This window comes from Otolemur garnettii, unplaced genomic scaffold (genome assembly GCF_000181295.1).
Source record: "Otolemur garnettii isolate 467f Iridium unplaced genomic scaffold, OtoGar3 scaffold00013, whole genome shotgun sequence".
NCBI lineage: Eukaryota > Metazoa > Chordata > Mammalia > Primates > Galagidae > Otolemur > Otolemur garnettii.
In genome coordinates, this window is record NW_003852408.1 from 16,085,271 (window position 1) to 16,104,701 (window position 19,431).

The following is a 19,431-nucleotide window of genomic DNA, read 5'->3' on the forward strand; positions in this document are numbered from 1 at the left end:
ATTTTATTTTATTTTATTTTATTTTTTGCGGTTTTTGGCCAGGGCAGGGTTTGAACCCATCACCTCCAGCATATGGGGCTGGTGCTCTACTAGTTGAGCCACAGGCGCCACCCCACCCAAATGCAGTCTAAAGAAATACATAGATTATTCTGGTGTGAGGGAAAAAAAAGTCACCAATAACCAGTTGGCCTACACCTGGTAAAATCAATGTTACATAGCCAAATAATTCTGAATAATCAAGAACAATTTCTTCTGGCTTATTTTTGTTTTGTTTTGAATGGAAATGAATAGATGGTAAACAGAATCTGATGAGGGGAAAAACCTAATAGCCACTTCAAAGCCTGATTTACGGATTAGATGAATAGCATTCTTTAATCATCCCCCAAATGGTGTAACCAAGCATATCACTGATACCCTAAACAGAACCTAGCTAAAGAAGGGCTAGACTGTTCATTCACCTTTCCACTTTTCCTCCAAAAATCTCCTTGATATTCCTGACATCTAACCTCCCAACCAAAAAACCTATGACCTTCAATACAATCCTCTCGTCCTCAGCACCTCATTTCAAAAGGGCTAAAATTTAGCCTCAGCTATTCAAAAACTTTGCTTAGTCTTCCTGTATGCACTCACAGAGAATCTGCTATGTTCAAAACATCAACCCTCCACCCCCCAGTAAGTAGCTCTAAATTCCAGGAGAATAGCAAAGATAAAATATGACTATCTGGGACAGATAAAAGAAAACCGTTCTTCATTGCAGGGGCCAATGGCACACGGTTTCCTCCTCCCACCCTTGCAATGCCACAGACCCTACGCAACACCTTATCTCCAGAGCCACGCCTACACTACCACAGATCTCCTGCACTCCAATGTTAAATGCAACTCCACCGAGTACTTACTTGTCTTGGAAAATATCCTGAGCAGTTACTTGAGCCTTTCTCTTGATGGCTTCAGTCAGAGGGAAAAGAGTCTTTATTTTAGAGAGAGGAATCTGACATTTTGCTGTCACTTCAGTGGGGGGATCCAGCATATCCAAAACATGCTGCTGAATCGGGGGCAGAGGCTCCTGGGGATGTAAAGCTCTGTGCAGCAGACACTGTTGGAAAAGGTATAAGGATTTTAAAATACAGATGGAGGCGTCATATATGGCTTCTTTATATTTTCTGATCAGGGATCCCTCCTCTTCAATTTGAGAGGGCTAAGTGATTCATTTCATATGTAAAAGGCAACAAAGAGTGGTGGCCTAGAACCAGCTTCATTAGCAATTTTAGTAATGCCTAAAACCAACTGTAAAAGCACTTCCAAGCCTAGCAGCAATGTCTTCTATAGACTTCCTGGAAAGAAGCTTCATCTTATCAAAAGAAACTGTTGCTTCAACTACTTGGGGAATATATAAGGTCCCCTAAAAAACCTAATTCCGAGAGCTTCTGACAATCAGGGATTGTAACTTTTTCATTATAGTCTTTTTACTTCCTTTAATCAGACTGCACTTTCTCACTTAATCTTGCAAAATCGTGTGTGGTGGATGGAACAGGTGGCTAAAGGGGGCTGCTTATGCTCACTGATCCCAGGAAGAAGTCAGTGAAGGGGATGAGAACACTGAGTTGTCTCAAACTTCCCAAGAAGTGTGTACTTTTCTCCACAAGTCTGTCCACCTCTCTACCTCCTCACTGCTATCACTTTTGCCTGGGTCCCATTGCCTCTCTTCTGGTCTATCCCAGTCACTGGCCAACGGGTCTCCCAACTATCCCCTTGTGGTTAAGGGGTCTGAGAAGGAGCTCCTCCCATAACCTGGGAAGTCCCACATGATATGGCCCACTCTCCGCCCCCCATAACCCTGCTCACTCACATACCAAGCTCATCCTGCCTTCAGGTCCTGGTCTCCTCTGGCTCTTCTGTCTTTCCATAGACCTTGACCGAGTTGGTTCATTGTTATCATTCGATGTTTGCTCATATATATAAGCATATACACAGGGTGGCCATAAAGTTCATGTGCAATTTAAAATAGCATGAAATTTAGATTTGAGCATGATCTTTATAGCAACCCTGTATTTGAGCTCAATATATGTGATATCTGTAACTCCTCAGAGACAAGGAACAAGTAGCCCCTCCATGCCATCCTACCACCCAGTCATTCTTACCCATGTCTCTTATTTTTTAATTTACTTGTTACTAAATTTAGGTGTCCTCCTGGAAAGTAGGGATCTTGTCTTCTTTCTGTTGAATTCTAAACACCAAAAGTAGTGCCTGGCACGTAATAAGCGCCTAGCAGACACTGGTTGAAGGGATAAAGTGCTCTTTCCCAGGGCTCTGGCTGTTGACAGAGGTGTCTGGAAGCAACACTGAGAGTGGGGCCAAGACCAAGGCCACAGCAGGTTCCCACAGCCCATGTGAAGGGAGCTCTGCTCAGCAAGGCCCCTCCATTCAGTCACCTGCATGGCCTGACTGCTGACCCAGGTCTTGGCAGTACTCATCTCTACCCAGAAAGGGAAATGCCCCACATGGAGTAGCAAAAGCTAAGATGAGATGCCATTAAAAAAATTAAAAAATAAAAGAGGAAGAAATGAAACAAAACTATCAGTTCATTGATACTTTTTTTCTTTGATACATTCCAAAATTATGTAGGAGAATAAAGATCCAACTACTCATACTCTTAAACAACTTACACATTAGTAATTCTGAAGGAAAAAGCAGCTGAGCATGGTGGTATGTGCCTGTGGTCCCAATTACTTGGGGGACGGAGGCAAGAAAATCACTTGAGCCTAGGAGCTCAGGCCTGCCTGGGCAATATAGCAAGAACCTACCCCTAAAACAAACAAACAAAAAACAAACCAGGGAGCTGAATGAATAGCTCATGCAATTTCAAAACACTGTTTCATAAAGTATGAATTATATTATCCCATGGATTCTTCCCCTATACTGAAGATAATGTAAGATAAAATTTCCATTCTAAAAAAAAGAATAAAAGATGCTTGGGTATCATAATGAATATTACCCAACAGTCCATGTCCCATTAATTCAGAAAACTCTAAGGTTTTTAATGACCAATTTCCTCTAGAAGTGCCATGTGGGACCCCTTTGACTTTCAACCACCAAGCCCAACTCTTTCCTCTCCAGAATATATTCCTCTGCCTCGGAATTTGACTCCTGCTTCCCTCTTTCCTAATTACTTGACTTTCCCTTGAGCATCAATAACATCAAGCCTGTTTAATGTAAAGCAAACGGGGAAACCAAAATGATCCCAAACCTGTGAATCGACCCTCAACCTTCTTGTGCATTATCTTAATCACAGTGGTCTCCTTCAATTCATTAAAATATCTCAACAGCTTAGAAAGCCCTAAAGATGTAAGCGGTAATCAAACAGCCAACACAGCAGATTACCTCTTACATACTCTAAAAGTCTACCTGTGTTATATAATGATATTTTTTGGAAAAGGGTTAGAACAACCAATGGACAAATGGCCTACCCACCTTCCCTACTGAAAAAACATTCCAGACGTTCAGTGTACACAATCCAGGCAATCTTTACAAACTCTGTTGTCATCCATATACCAATAATAAAAGATCCCTAGGTGATGTTCTGAAGCATCAACCTCTCTCATATTTTCTCCAATGTCACATTTTAGATAAATAAACTAAGTTATAAAAAAAATTAAAATCAACCTTTTGCCAACAAATTGATTACTAATCTCTCCCTCCTTATCTTAGCTCCTTTACCCTCAGCTATAGATATTTCACCTAAAGAGAAGAAAGCTTATATTCCTGGGTCCACATCCTCCTGTAGATTGCAACGTTCTCTCTAACTCTTCATCAGGAAACCCTTCTCCTCTAGGCTCTCGAACCTGCTTTCCACCCCATTACTCAACTGACGCTGGGTCCCTAACGTTATGGAAGACTGAACTACAATTCCTAAAGACCCCCTGCTAAGTTCACTCACCGTCCTGCAGTAACTGACTTGGGATTACTTCCTTCCAGACATTCTTCCCTTCCGGTGCCTTCCAAGATACCAGTTTTTCCTAGTTCTTTCTATCCCTCTGAGTTTTGTTGGGGTGGGGGTTAGAAGCGTTCAGTTTTGTTTTTTAGCAGCTCTTCTCTGTGTGTCCATCCCTAACTGCCCACTCGCATGCTGAGATTCAATTCTTTCCTTCTCAGTGTGCTCTCACAGGTTATCTCATTCACTTCTTCTTCTACCTATATGAGGAAAACTCTCAAATCTAAGTATTTAGGCCTAACTTCTGTGTGCTCTGAATCCCTATTTCCAACATCCCGCTGAATGTCCTAGGACAGCCAACAACAGATAATTTCAAACTAAACACTTGGGAAGATACATAAATCACCTTTTCCAGCTGTTATTCTATATTCCTTATTGCAAGTAACAGTGACACCACCCCCCTTTCAGTCACCCAAACTAGAATCCTGATATCTTCAGTTCCTCTTTAGTTCTCATCAGCTACCATACAGTACCTGACGTTCTGCCTATTCTCCCCTAAATGCCTGCAGAGCCTGTTTTCCTCTCCACACTCACCATCACCACTTTAATTCAAGCATTCACAGGGTCACTGCTGGTTTCACACCTGGTCTCCAGTCCATCTCCTATGCCATTGTCAGAACTGATTTTTAATGGTCATCCACTTGCTGACAAAATTCTTTAATGATTACCACTTGCTGACAAAATTCTTTAATGATTACTACTAAGTTTGGCCAAGTTCTTCATAATGTACCTGCTACTTACCTTCCCTGATACCTTTTCCATAATTTTTCCATAAAGAACTCAATCTCTAGGCAAACGGAACTACCCATGGATCCCAGACAAGCCCCACTGCTTCATGTTCTCATGCCTTTGTACAAGCTACTCATACTGTACAAGCTACATCTACTTTGCATGATGCGACATCTTCATATCATGCATCCCTTTTTTTTCTTTTAGAACTCCATCCAAACCTTAATTCCACAGCAAAGTCTTCCTTAAGCTACCTTGTCACAAGCACTTCTTTTTCTTCTTATTCCCATTGTATTTTCCCACCACTATTGTAATTACTGGTTTTATAGCTCTCTATTCCTCTCACTTCTCTGGACGAATCCTTCAAAGTAGGGAGCTCACAGCACCGTTAACACGTGGTACACTATTAGTACTCAACATATATTCTTTTTTTAGAATCCAATGTATATACATGCCCTAGTGAAAATATTTCTTTATACAGATAACCATACTAAAAACTCTCTTCCATGAAAGAAAGTTGGTAAATTGTAAATATCAAAGTTGCCAATGCTTACAGCTTTGAAAAATAAAAATGCCTGAGTTTAAGGTTTATATTCCTTCATTATTCCAACAAACATTTACTGAATGTAAATGGGGTCCATCCTAGACAATCTGCCAAGTAGGAGACATTTCTCTTTTTCTCCATAATGACCTGTTTGGGCAAGCGTCCAGCTGGTCTGCTCCTCCCTTCCTCACAAATGGCACAGGCCTTCAGGTATTCAAGGCCACTTGTCAAAAATACCAATTTTTAAAAAATCTGTAATTTATATTTGATAACATTTAGAATACTAGAGTCCAGACCATCCCTGATTCATCATGGTTCAATTTACAGTTTTTCAGCTTACACTGGTGTGAAAGTGATATATATATTCAAGGGAAGTTGAAAGAACACTCTCTTACAATGCTGGGCAGTGCTACTGAGCCACAGCTCCTGGTTAGTCACGAGATTTGAGGGTAATCAACCAATACTCAGTCTATGGCACACTGTGTTAACAGATGATGATGACCAACAGTAGACAAATCTAAGTGTTCAGACACATTTAAGGTATGCTAGACTAAGCTATAATGCTTGGGAAGTCACATGTATTAAACATGTTTTTGACTTACAATGTTTTCTACTTCGATGGACTTACAGGGAAATAACCCTATCATAAATCAAGGAGCATCACTGTATTCACTGAGTCAGCCCTTTATACATTAAGCTTCATATTTCTAATTTTAGAACCAAACACTTTTTGCTCCTTCAAAGAATTACGAACATCAAAAAAATAGTTTGGATGATAGGATCCCTTGAATCACAACAGGTCCCAATATAGACTTGAGTTAGTTAAGGATGTTTTGCAAAGTGATTCAAAAGAGACAACTAACGTTCTCTCCATCACATTCCTTGTTCCTTTCCTGCCTCAAAAGTGAGCCTTTCCTTCTTCTGTGGGGAAAAGTTTGCCTGAGAAAGCTACTTGTGATTTCTCTTTCAGTTTTGCGGGGGTCGGGTAAGCCCATGTACTATTCTCATTAATTTAATCCAGGACTGGAATATTCCTCACTTCTAACTTTGTTCTACCCCCCCCTCCCCGAGCATAAATCAGCTCTCATCAACTTCCCCTATTTACCTTAATCCAATCTCCACTTTCCAATTCTTTTAGCCTAAGATTCAGAAATACATATTTTGTACTTTTCTGTATTTTAATTACTCTTTAATAATTTCATAATATAACCTCTTAATCTTACCTCTATGCTACCTTTGTGAAATTTTTGACAAGTATAGCACTGGAACACTTCTTTCTAACAATGGTGATATTATAATATAGTTTATATAAGCTTTCTTACTATTTTGACATTAAAGAAAAATCTCATTCACATACAATATGGAGAAAGGCCTGAAAAAGCATAAAACAATTTGCTTTTTATTAAGCCCTCCTGTATATTTTTTACAAACTAGCCTTCTCTCAGATTAAAAAAAAAAAAAAAGCATTCTAACTTAACTTTTCTCTCTAAGAGCTCAGAATATTTTTATCTTTTGAAGTAGGAAGAAGAAGAAGTTGTTCTCCCATAAAATAGATAGAGCAAATGGGGCCCTCAGAGGATAAAGATGTTTATTTGGGGCTGGCCAATTACCATAACTTTTCATGTAATTCTCTTTCACTTAAATGAAATATGACTGCTTTGTCTTTTCTCTCTTACCTGAAAATATCTCTGGAATTGAGGATTTGGGATTTTGGAGGTTGGAAACAAGTCTTCAATAGTGTCTCTCTCCTCATCTTTCTTTATCAAGCTCATGGAGTCAATCAAAGCATCAACAGCACTCAATTGCTCCTCTTAAAACAAAAAAAACAGAAAAGCAGAAACAAAAATGATTACCCCTATTATTCTCCACTAAAACAAATGCTTTCCATTTATAGATATTTGCGGTAATATTGGCAGGTTATATAGTCCTGGCTTTACCAAAAATATTCTTTAGTTATATAAGTACTTACCCTGAGTCTTGGTTTTCTTATCCATGAAAAGAGCTACTTAGAGTAACTGACTGCATAGGTCCCAGCTCTACCATTCACTGAACCTTTGATAATGGAGGGTCATATCAAAAGCAAAAGAGTCTGTTCTAAGGAATATAGACGCACAAAATCCAATTTCCATACAGAGACTCAAACATAATATTCAATGAGATAATATTTTAAAAGTTATAATTAGCTAAAGGGTATAAACATTAAAAAGAAAAAGAAAACCCTCTACTAATGAAGCATAAGCTTTATAAGGATTTACTACACCTTTTATCAAAGTACAGCACCTTAACAGAAAGACACCACTGAACCAGAGTGAGCTGAATCCTTCCCAGTCTCCCAGGCAGAATCAGTTCTTTCCTCCTGCAAAATCTTATGACATGAACCATTCTGCATATCTGCACAGCTGTGTACATGTCCTACCCCACTCCATTCAAACTTTAAAAATTCTTTGAGAGCAGAAATATGACATCCTGTTCTTTACAGCTCTCCTAATACCTAACAGAAAACAGGTGCTCTACCAATTGAACAAAAATAGCCCAAAGCAATGTAGATGAAAGGCAACTCTCCCCCAAATGCTTCTATCTAAACTATCACGTGTAGCTTTCACTCTGCAGATTTATACAGCAGTTCAGCTGTTGAACTGAGCACGGTTTTTGGCTAATTTGCAGTCTCTAGGCAAAAGGTGAAAAAGAGTAAGCAATTCCTGAAAAGTATACTATGCTTCCATTCTTTACCTTTTAAAATATACCTTTTGTACAGCCACAACAAAACAGCATACAGATGCCTATCATAAGACATTTCTATCTGTTTCTGGACTTTACAGGGGAGGCTTCAGGCAATAGCATAGCCATCTCCATCTTATGCTGACTAATTCAGCATCAACCTGGCAAAAGGCAAGAGCTAAGACTTGTATATGTGAATATTCCAACACTTTCACCTGCTACTACAAGCTCATATAAGGCCAGATCACTCTGGTATCGCATGTTCCCACCAAACGGTCTATTTAGGAAATAGGCCAAGTAGCCTTAAGGATCCATTTTTTCAATAGAGAAAATGTAAACAAATATGTTACCTCACTGAAAACAGATCAACAGTTTGAAAGATATTTAATGTTTTTGCTTCTGAGTGATTTATGCCTACAAGATAACCTATCAATAAAATTCTCTTTAACATATTCTATTTATTAAATAGTTTGGAATTATCAAGAGGTAGAGACAGAATAATACAGTGACACACAGTGGCAACTTCTATACATTCAGGTCCACGCCTGCCTGCCTTGACTGCGATGCAGAGGGGCTCCACTCCAGAAGGAAGGTAAAGACACAGGCCCTAGAGACACATTCAATTCTTGGCCTTTTCACAGCACACTGCTCCCAAAATAATACACAGGGAGAACCCAGTTCTGAAACCCACCTCACAATTCTCTCATCCTACCCTGACACAGGTAATATATTTTATAAACTAAAATACTACTCATCATGTGTTGTTCTTTTTGGCATATTCTCTACAATTCTGCCCCTACTATATTTTATCACAACTGTCTTAAATGTTGGGCTCTCTGGAAGACAGGCCCTGTGGTTGTGAGAATCATTCTATAGCACCCTGACATTGGCAGCCAGATGCTTAATAAAGGCCTTTCTCATCAGGCTTAAAGTAACTCCTTGTAGCCATAAGTAAGGAGCAGTGAAACTTGGACTGTTACTGTAAACTACAAAGACAGAACAAAAAGAAAAGTTATCCTCCCACATTGTGACTTTTCAGATCCAAGTTACATCAGCTCTTATGCAGGACACTAAGGTCATAGGTTTGATAGTGCACACTGATTCCACTTCAGCAGGGGCAAACCTTGTGCTCACAATTAGAGACGGCCATTCACTATGCTGCTGCTCCCTGGCCACATGCTTTGTGTCAGAAGGGGGAACGGGACAGTGCTGGAGAGTTCAGGGCAGAGCTGTTCAACCTTTTTTATCTCACGGCACACTTGAACCTATAGTTAAACTTGCAGGGCACACTTAAATTATGTTGATCCAAAAAAAAGAGTACATAAAGAATAAACTTACTGCACTTTTAACTTCTTTCAAAAATAATTTAATTAATGATCTTTAAAAATTTTCATGGCACATGGGTTGAAAATCACTGGTTTGGGGCAAACCTATTCCCTGCTACTGGAATAACACCTGCTGACCCCCCTTCATCATTACTATGTCTAAGTATACGATTGGAATCCAACTAATCCCACCCTGTGAAATCCTAGCCCTGACGAATGACTGCAGACAGGTGATTTCCCAAGAACAGTCTGTATGCAGAGCCAATTAGTGAGCTAAATGGACATAAACTCACCCGTAGGAGTGTATTTCTTATTATTTTTCAAGGATGGAAACATGTATTGCCTCAAGTCCTCCATGAATGGCAGCTGCACATACACTAAACACTAATGGGAAAGAAAGGGGTAAAACAGACACAATCAAATTAATGAAAAAATGGAAAACTGATCCCAAATGCCATGAAATGTGGCACAACAGATATATTTCAAAAATCAGCTCAAACCTTGTACGTGAAAAATAAAATGTTTGGATTTCTGCGTTTAGTTGTTCACAGCTGCTAATAGTATGAAGAATATTAAACACAAAATAAATGCTTAAAAGAAAGGCTACCAAAGGATAACCATACAATGCCATGCCCAATACAACAAATGAGAAGACTGGGGTGATCAGAGGGCTGATGCGGCAGTCAAGACATTCTGCCTTCTCTTTCTAGTTCTTATTATAGTAAGTTCTGAGAAAGAGAAAATGGTAAGGAATTTGTATTTTAAATAGGATAGCCCTAAATAAACTGAATTTCACAAGGATCAAAACAAAATCACATTCTCAACCTTTATTCATAGTCCTCAATAGTAAAAATGAAGGTAATTTCTTTTTCCATTTGGTTCTAAGAAGTCAAGAAGGATGGCTGGGCACGGTGGCTCATGCACGTAATCCTAGCACTCTGGGACCCCAAGATGGATGGATTGCTTGAGCTCAGGAGTTTGAGAACAGCCTGAGCAACAGCCAGACGCTCTCTATACTAAAAATAGCAAAAAACTACCCAGGTGTAGTGGCAGGTGCCTGCAGTCCCAGCTACTGGAGAAGCTGAGGCAAGAGGATCACTTGAGCCCAAGAGTTTGAGGTTGCTGTGAGCTGTAATGCCACGGCACTCTACCCAAGGTAACAAAACAAGACTCTTTCTCAAAAAGGAAAAAAAAAGTCAAAAAGGATAAAAAGTGAGAAAAGGTCATGGTTAACCTTGACTGATTCGACTGAATAAAAGCTCCTTATAACACTCTTATAATTTATGTTCTTCTCAGAGCCAGAAGAGTGGTTCACAGAACAACAACACAATCATTAACTGGGAGGAAAGCAGAATCTGGGCCCCACTCGAGACCTGCAGGATGGGGATCTGCCCTTTAACAAGATGCCCAAGTGAACTCCCATGCATGCTTGTAGTTGAGAGGCACTGCTTACGATAAAGGTGCTGAAGGAAAAACATAACATGAGTAGGAAAGGTCTATGGGATTTACCTCATAGGCATCCTTGATATGAGGGAAAGCCACGCCAACTTGAGGATTCGCTCTTCTGTCGTAAGTGTATCGCACTATGGCCGCCATGTCTAACTCATCCAAAGCGTGAATCAAGGAGGAGAGGGCAACTGCGGCTGCCTGGGCAGAGAGGGATGCTGTGTTAACACATGGGTGACACGCGGCATCTTCAGGACAAAACCAAATGCTCAGAGCACTTGTTACTCACTTTCCATTCCTGATTTTTTCCTAAAGTGCCTCTTTACCTACTTCAAGATCAAACTATACACATTTGCTTTTCTTTTTAATGCTTTTCTTACTTTATTAAATTTTACTAAGATTCTTTAAGGGAAAAACACATAGACAAGTAGGCTATAGGGAAGAAATCTTATTTTTCTGGGAGAGTTAGGAAACCCAAGACACTCTTGGGTTTTATCTCCAGTGATGCATCTTATCCTTAGACAACATTTAGCCCCTATGGCTACCAAAGATGCAGCAAATCCCCCTCTGAATCCCTAAAAGGATTAAAAATAATGCACTAACAAAGAAAACATTGTTTGCAAAGCCATCCATGTATCTCAAAGCTTCACTGTGGCCCAGAGACCCCTTAGCCCTCCTGCAGCCATCTTGTCCTGGACAGTTTCTAATGGTGTGTCCTTCTATCTTCCACTATTTATAACCTGGAAGTTCCATTTTACTATTTCCATGTCCATGGACCATGTCTGCTAGAAATCTAAACTCTCAGGACACTCAACCCTTCAATCAGAGCCAACTGGAAACAGAGGTTCACATTTGCTTTTGATGATATTTACTGTACCTCTTCTGAGACTTAACTTCTTTAACTAAATCCTCTGCCTTTCTGCTTCAACCTTCCTTCTCTGATTTCACACCCTTACCCTATAAATAAACTCGTATCTCAGCCTTCCTAAACAAAATCTTTCTTTGTCCCTCTCGCTCCACAAATTGCTATCTGTATCTTTCCTTCTCTACACCACTAAATATCATGAAATAATAGTCTTGCTGTTTCCACGGCTTTGAGCACAATTATTCTTCAACTTCATCCAGCTACTGCCCCCACTTCCTTACTGAAATTATCCTCTGAAGTCCCCACAACCTCCTAATGGCCAGCTCCTTGGTCTCTAACATATTTGTCTGATAGCAGCATCTAACTATCCCACTTTCTCCACTTAGCTTCAGGGGCAACGTTCTCCCCTGACTATTCTGCTTGTGTGCAACTCCTCCCTAAGCTCTTCTCTGTTCCCAACTGATTTTTAAATTCTACTTTTGGCCTTTCTCTCCTCCACTCACTCTAAACTCTACTTGTAGATTATTTTACCCAGTCCCATGAGCTAAAGAATTAAAAATCTGTATATTCAACTTTAAAACTGTCCTAAAATCCAGGCTTAGATTGACTACTGGCTGGTAGACAACTTATATAGTATCTCATATGCCATCTTCAGGTATCTTAAACTATCCATGACCCAAACTAAGTATCTCTCTCCCTCCTTGCCCTCCTGGATTTCCTTTTCCCATTAATACCACTACACAATCAACCAAACTAGAAGCTCCAAGGTCTTCAATAATGCCCCCTTTCTCATCATCCCTTATGTTCAAATGTTCACCAAACTCTACCAGTTCTATCTTTACACTATCTCCAAAACCAGTCTCTTCCATCACTGTCTCCCCTGTTCACAGAGCTGATCATGCCACACCCTGCATGAAAACCAAGTGGTTCCTCTACTCCAGCCTCACTGAGCTGATCATTGACTGGGGGCAGGTCTGATACCTTCCCTCCCCTCTACCTTTTGGTCATAACCTTTCCTCGCAGCTATAACGCCCCTTCCAAAATCTCTGCCTTTCTAGTTTCTAATCCAAGGGTCCTCAAACTTTTTAAACAGGGGACCAGTTCACTGTCCCTCAGGCTGTTGGAGGGCCAGACTCTGGGCCCCCGGACAAGTTGGCTGCTAAGCAGGACAGGCAGCAGTGGCAAAAACACCCGGTGGGCTGGATAAATGTCCTAGACGGGCCGTAGTTTGAGGACGCCTATAATCTAATCCCTCTTCGAGGCTCAGTAAATTGACACCCCTCCATTTCAGATTAACCCCAGTCTGCTCTCTTTATACATAGAATTCCCCAAACAATATGTCATTTTCTCAGTATGACAGCCAACCTGTATCAAAGGTAGATATGTATATTCCCATTTCTTCCAGTAGGAACCTATGACCTCAATTCCTTGCCATCAAAATCCTCTGTAGATTTCAAAATGGAATCATTACCTTTTCAGTTCAATTCAAGGACTATTTACTCAGTGCTTATTCTTTGCTAGGCACTGTCTTAGGCCCTGCGAGAAAACAAAAATGAGTCCCTGACCTCCCTGAGCTAATACATTTTTTACTAATGGAAAAGAGACATGTACCAAACACAGACTGTATATGTTCTATTAATAAGACCCGTAAAAGAGGATCAGACAAGCACAATAGGAATCTGAGGCAGCGATTACTTCTCAATTTGTTTGGAAGTTTTTATTTGTGTGTCACTGACGAGACCAATTAGTATATTAAAGCAAGGAAGGATAGGGTCACGAATGACGGCTACATTAGAACACAACACTACACTTGTACGTAACTCAACCAAGCTTTCCTTCCCTTTCTCTTCCACACACAGTGCCCATCAGCATATATTATATAATACAAGTACAGATTCTCTATATAAAGAATAATTACATGCTAATGTTCAGAGAAAACACTTTCTAAAAGGAATTATCTACAGGCTGGTAAGATATTTTGGTTAAAATACAACAGCATTCATCTAGTTTAACGACCCACATGTGTATCTGACGACTGGTAATAAAGACCCTGCCTAGAAAGATAGAGAGATATAGAGATGAGTCTCTTATATTTCATTATAAGGAAATGATCCAATTGGAAGCAGTAAATTTTACTGACAAAATAATTCCTCATCTTGAACAAAACCTACTAGCTCTTGGTTCTCCGTCACCCCCCAAAATGAAGCGTAGTTTAATTTCTATTCCGTATGATAATCCTCTAGCTGTATGAAGAGAGTTATTATTTCTGTCATTCTTCACTCTCTTACCTACCCACACAATCGTCTTCTTGTAATTTTTTTACTAGAAGTCCTCATATGACACTTTCCTTACTCCCTTCTCATCTCATAAGCTCCGATTAGATAATATCATTCTTTGACCATGGCATCAAAAACTGAGACCAAAGAGTAGCCCTTTGCCATTAGTAGATAAAAAGTTTTTTCTTGAGTGATCTCAAAGTGACACTGTGATAAATAGAAATTAGTGCCTGGATGAGCCTGGATTTGAATTACATAATTCATAAGGCTGCCCTTAGCTAACAAATCCAGATAATAACCCAATACCTGTCCCAACACAGCTAAGTGATATGATATTCCTCACTGATTACCCAGCCATTCTGGTAAGGTGATCAGAATTTTTGTGTAAAGGGACAAGTAGAAGTTAAAACTTCAGCAAAAGTTAAAAATGCAATTAAGCTGTGGTTTGGCAGGAGAACTCCATGATTCCCAACAGGCTTTGTTTAGGAGCAGTGAGGAGAAAAAGAAGCTCTACCACTTACATTACCACCTGACCCCCATCCCAAACAAGCCCCCTACTAGCAGTTTGTTAATTCCAAGTGCAAAACCTTCAGGAACTTGGAAATCTGCTCAAGTTGCCTTAAACAGATACTAGATTGCAATCTCCCAGTTTAGATCAACAACTCCAAAGAAATAAGTTCTAACTTAAAGGTCAAACAGAAAATATTTATAGAGAGGGTAGGTGTATGATAGTCAAGGGTTGTTAGCCCGGCAGAAACCAGCCTGGAAACAGAACCTCTGGGATACGGGAAGAGTACAAAGAACGAGAGACGGAGGAAAAGACAAATTTGCTCCGTGATGTGAGGGTAAGTAGTCCAGTCACCGAAGCCCATCTCCAGGATGTACATGTCAGCACTAAATGTCCAATGCTTATGAAAATCAAAACGTCAGTCTGAGCCCAACATTCCTTAACCTTTGACCATGAAATTCCCACACCTAAGTGCTGTTCAAAATGCTTGTTTTTATTCATACCTGGAACACTTACTTGGCTGCTCTCCATGTCCCTAGGTCTGGTGCTCATGCGAACCCACATGCATTATCATTCCTCCATTTTCACAGTTAAAGGTCAGTGAATTTCCCACTGCTGTTGTAGGAATTCATGTCATTTTAAACCACAAAAGCCCCAAACAACTGACTTTCATAAAATGACAACTCAATTCTATAGCAGTACCTCAAAGACATGCGGCCGACCTACCTCATCAGCTTTTGCTGCAAAGACCTTTAGAACTTGATTTCCCATAAAGAATTTTCTCTGGACCTACAAAAGAGAGAGAAGAAAAAAATTTGGGTTTTCATCCAAAATATGTAACATATATAACCATAATGACACGCCTTACTAAAAAATAATTCAAAATGTTCTTGCTAAAAACACCCACAGATACCAGAAACAAATTATTACTTGAGGTTTAACTCAAGTCAACATACAAATAGCTGAGCACACAGTATGTGTCCAACACTTTCAGGGTATTATAAACACAATAGAGAACAGAATACCATGAGCGTCCTTGAGACGCTTAGACAGACATGAAATTGACTGCTGGCCGTACTACAGTCCAGGGTTACGTGGTGCTATAAGGACACACAGGAAAGGCACCAAGCTCGGTCACGAGGGGGTCAAGGAAGGTTTCTCAAAATGGTAACATCTCAGTCAGGACATAAAGCGTGAGTAGGAACTAATCAAGAGAAAAGTCTGGGTATAAGCATCCCGGGCAGAGAAAACAGAGTGAATATTTTATTTCTTTTATAAAATTTTAAGAGGCTTTCAATTTCAAATTTCCTTTTGCATAAAATATATATCATGGCATCTACCTGAGAAAGCTATAATGAGAATTTAATGAGAATTCCTGTAAAATGCTTAGTAAATTCACTGGAATGTTGTAATTACTCAATAAAAGGTTAAAAAGAAAGAAAAATAAAGTGCGAATAAAAGTCTAAAGTGATGTAAAATCACAGTGCACACTGGGGAACTGCCTTGGAGTAGTGCAGTGCCACAATACGAGGGAAAAGGTGGAAAATTAGATAAGAAAGATCAGTAAAGATTAGATCATGAAGTCTGATCAAGAACAATGTTAAATGGCATGGACTTCATCCCAAGAGCAGTGGTGAGGCAATTCAGCCAAGAGAATGGAGTGAAGATCCAGAGAGAGGCAGGATTAGAGGAAGGGAAACTAGTTAAACCAAAAATAAGTACTGCAAGTTCTTTCCCCCCCTTTAAGTTCAATAACTTATCTAGCAGAGTATCAAGATTATCCAATTAGAAAACAAATACTGAATTATTCCTAAAATCATAATCACCCACATTTATCTACCAAGATCACTTCTCTATGATCTATATAACCTGCAGCCTGGAGCTTAGTTATAAGAACATGCCATGTGCTATATTGGGCAATGTTTCTCATATGTGTTTCATGCCTTCCCACTTCTAAATCAGAGAAATTATAAAGACTTGACCATAATAACACAGCAGCACAGGAAGACTGAGGCACACCTATAAGGGGGTAAGGCCCTTATAATTCAAATCTCCCTCTTCTCCACTTCTACTCCCCATTTGAAAACTATTATTCTATATTTTTAGTTCGCTACATTCATATAGATTTACTTAACCTATTAGAATCCACAACAGTTCTTGACTGATTAAAGAACAGCTGATGATATCTTTTAAGAAACCTAAATGACTTTGCAAAGAACAGCCAGCATTTGAGGAAAGTTCTGGATAAATTCTTATTCATTTTATAATTAGATACCCAGAACACTTGACAAGTTAGAAGAAGATAAACTGAAAGCCTCTTGAAATTTTAAAAAAGAATAACTCACAATGCAGAAAAAAAAAGTTATTATATAAAATGAAGTTTTTCATGCCAATTTAATCTAGAAAGGATAGTTTGTCAATATTCCAGTTTAAGGGAGTTTGGAATAACATGTGATCTTATTAAAGATAATCACAAGTCTGTTAAGAGAGAATATTAGGGGATTATAATTCCCCTGAAGTGAACAATTTTTAAAAAAGCATATTTAGTGTAACTTGTTAAAGAATTGCTAGAAACCTATAACTTCCGAAAAGAAGTTATTCTCACCATTGAAATTTTATAGACTTTAAGTAAATGCTTCCAGTTTTCTGTTTATGAGTCGCTCTAACACTGACGTACATAAGGACTAGAGCAACACAAAGTTCAAATCCAGAATACTGGGTGGTAATTATTTTCACTCTAATGAAATCCTCACTTGAGCTTTACTAGAGCCAATAAAAATCTCTTCATCTCTATAGATAAAGCTTGTGTAAAATGCAAAAAATACACTTTATAATTATTAATTGCGATTCACCTTCTTGGTTGTCCACCTCAAGAACATTTAACCTAAGATTTCTCTGAGAATCTTTCAACAAACCTTTCTAAGATAATACATGGTAGCTGATGGTGAATGACTACATTTCTCATAGTGTCTATTTCATGCACCTTTGCACTGGTATCTAAAAAACACATTAACTTATGGATAAGTTTCACATCTTAGAACTCCACACTGGACATTGAGAAGAAAGATTGTGACTTGTATAAATCAGCAATATTCTAGTCATTCAAAACCCAGCCAGACCTATAACCCTCTAAAATACTCCATTTTATGTAAAAACTCAGAGGATGCAAAGAATTAGAGGCTGTTACTTTAAGGCTACTATGAGCTGTGATGCCCAGCAAAGCTAAGAAGTGATTTAATTGAATCTATTCTTCAGATTTATGCTAAGACGTTTCTACATCTTGCTTTTTCTTCTCAAAAATCAAGGATGGAAACACTAACCCCCAGACTACTTTTAGAAAACCTAACCGTGAAATACATATATATTGTAAATAAAACGAATAATCAAATGCACACCATTTCAAGTAACAGCTAGGAAAAAGCTCATTTATTTTATTCTCAATTGTACCTGAGAAGATCTACAAAATCCCAAAACAGAGAAGCACTTCCCCTCCGATTTATATTTCATTTGCTCCTCATCCACTTTAGAGAAAGGAACTATATCACTTCCATAGCGGAACCCTAGAGAACAAGAGAAGAGCATCTGTTAAGCATATGGGGCCTCGTTTTCGACAAGCCGAAATTAGCTCCTGCATATATTAACAATGCATGCACACTCCAGAGCAGGCCTCCATCTTCTATTCCCTGGAATCGAATTACTGGCCCTGGTGATCAATGAGGAAAGAGAAGCAGCAAATACACAGACCACACATACAATATAGAGACGATTAAAATCTAATTACATTTCTCAAGTAGCATCTTCTGTAATCTAGTTACCTTAATGATTACCCAGCCTAGAAGAAGAATGTAGCAAATGCAATGTACTAGTTATCCTCCAAAGATAAACCACAGTTGACTAAAGTACAGCATGATTTGTAAATGTAATAACAAGAACACATTTATTTGGAAACCTAGAGACCCACAAAGAAAAATGCCCATAGGAAATTTTCCGAATAAAATGTTCTCCAAAATGCATGCTGGAGATACACAAATGCCTAACAGATGAAGCTAAAACTCTTGTTTAGAAACATTCAACTGATATGTTGCATATTTTCTACACTGTTGGGTGGCGCCTGTGGCTCAGTGAGTAGGGTACTGGCCCCATATACTGAGGGTGGCGGGTTCAAACCCGGACCCAGCCAAACTGCAACAAAAAAATAGCCAGGTGCTGTGGCGGGTGCCTGTAGTCCCAGCTACTCAGGAGGCTGAGGCAAGAGAATCACCTTAAGCCCATGAGTTGGAGGTTGTACTTTACCCAGGGCAAGAAAGTGAGACTCTGTCTCTAAAAAAAAAAAAAAAAAAAATTTATTTTGTTTTTGGCATCTGACTATATACTTTTTGTTTTTAATTACTTAGGATATTTATTTAAATATGGGCTCTTAACTTCTTAAAAAGAAAATAAACCACAGAACTCCAACCCTGTTTCATGTCCTCCACTCTATGCAAGATGACATTCTTTCAGTACAGCATACATCCTTACATGTTTGGTGGGGAAAAGGAGCATCGAAATCCAGGTATCCAGGCTGCAAGCAAAAGCAAAGGAAAGCACAAGCATCTTTACTCCAAGAAACAAAAAATTTGCATGTCTTGGGGCAGATTTTGTGCTTCAGTGTTTATTTGTTCTTGTTAATCTATTGATACCAAGTACTTAAAAAAACCGTATTTCTATTTCCATATATGTCTTTTTTAAAAGCTGATGATGAAGCCAGGTGCAGTGGCTCACGCCTATAATCCTCATTCTGGGAGGCCAAGGCAGGTGGATTGCTTGAGCCCAGGAATTCAAGACTAGCCTGATCAAGAGTGAGACCTCCATCTCAACTAAAAATAGAAAAAACTAGCCAGGCATCATGATGGGTGCCTGAAGTTACTACAGCTACTCAGGAGGCTGAGGCAAAATTGCTCAAGCCCCAGAGTTTGAGGTTGCTGTGAACTAGGATGATAGCACAGCCCTCTACCCAGGACAAAAGAGTGAGACTCTGTCTCAAAAAAAAAAA

At 39.3% G+C, this 19,431-nt stretch overlaps 1 protein-coding gene across 1 annotated transcript in view; it reads right to left on the minus strand.

The window, feature by feature from the left end:
• Positions 1-19,431, minus strand: part of XRCC5 (X-ray repair cross complementing 5) — a 91,713-nt gene that overhangs the window by 51,580 nt on the left and 20,702 nt on the right. Inside the window, exons 9-14 of the mRNA XM_003785091.3 lie at positions 17,847-17,959; positions 15,126-15,188; positions 10,814-10,951; positions 9,598-9,688; positions 6,938-7,071; positions 897-1,093 (exon numbers count right to left, since the gene is read on the minus strand). Of these exons, the coding sequence (XP_003785139.2) occupies positions 897-1,093; positions 6,938-7,071; positions 9,598-9,688; positions 10,814-10,951; positions 15,126-15,188; positions 17,847-17,959 (736 nt within the window). The remainder of the gene's footprint in view (positions 1-896; positions 1,094-6,937; positions 7,072-9,597; positions 9,689-10,813; positions 10,952-15,125; positions 15,189-17,846; positions 17,960-19,431) is intronic.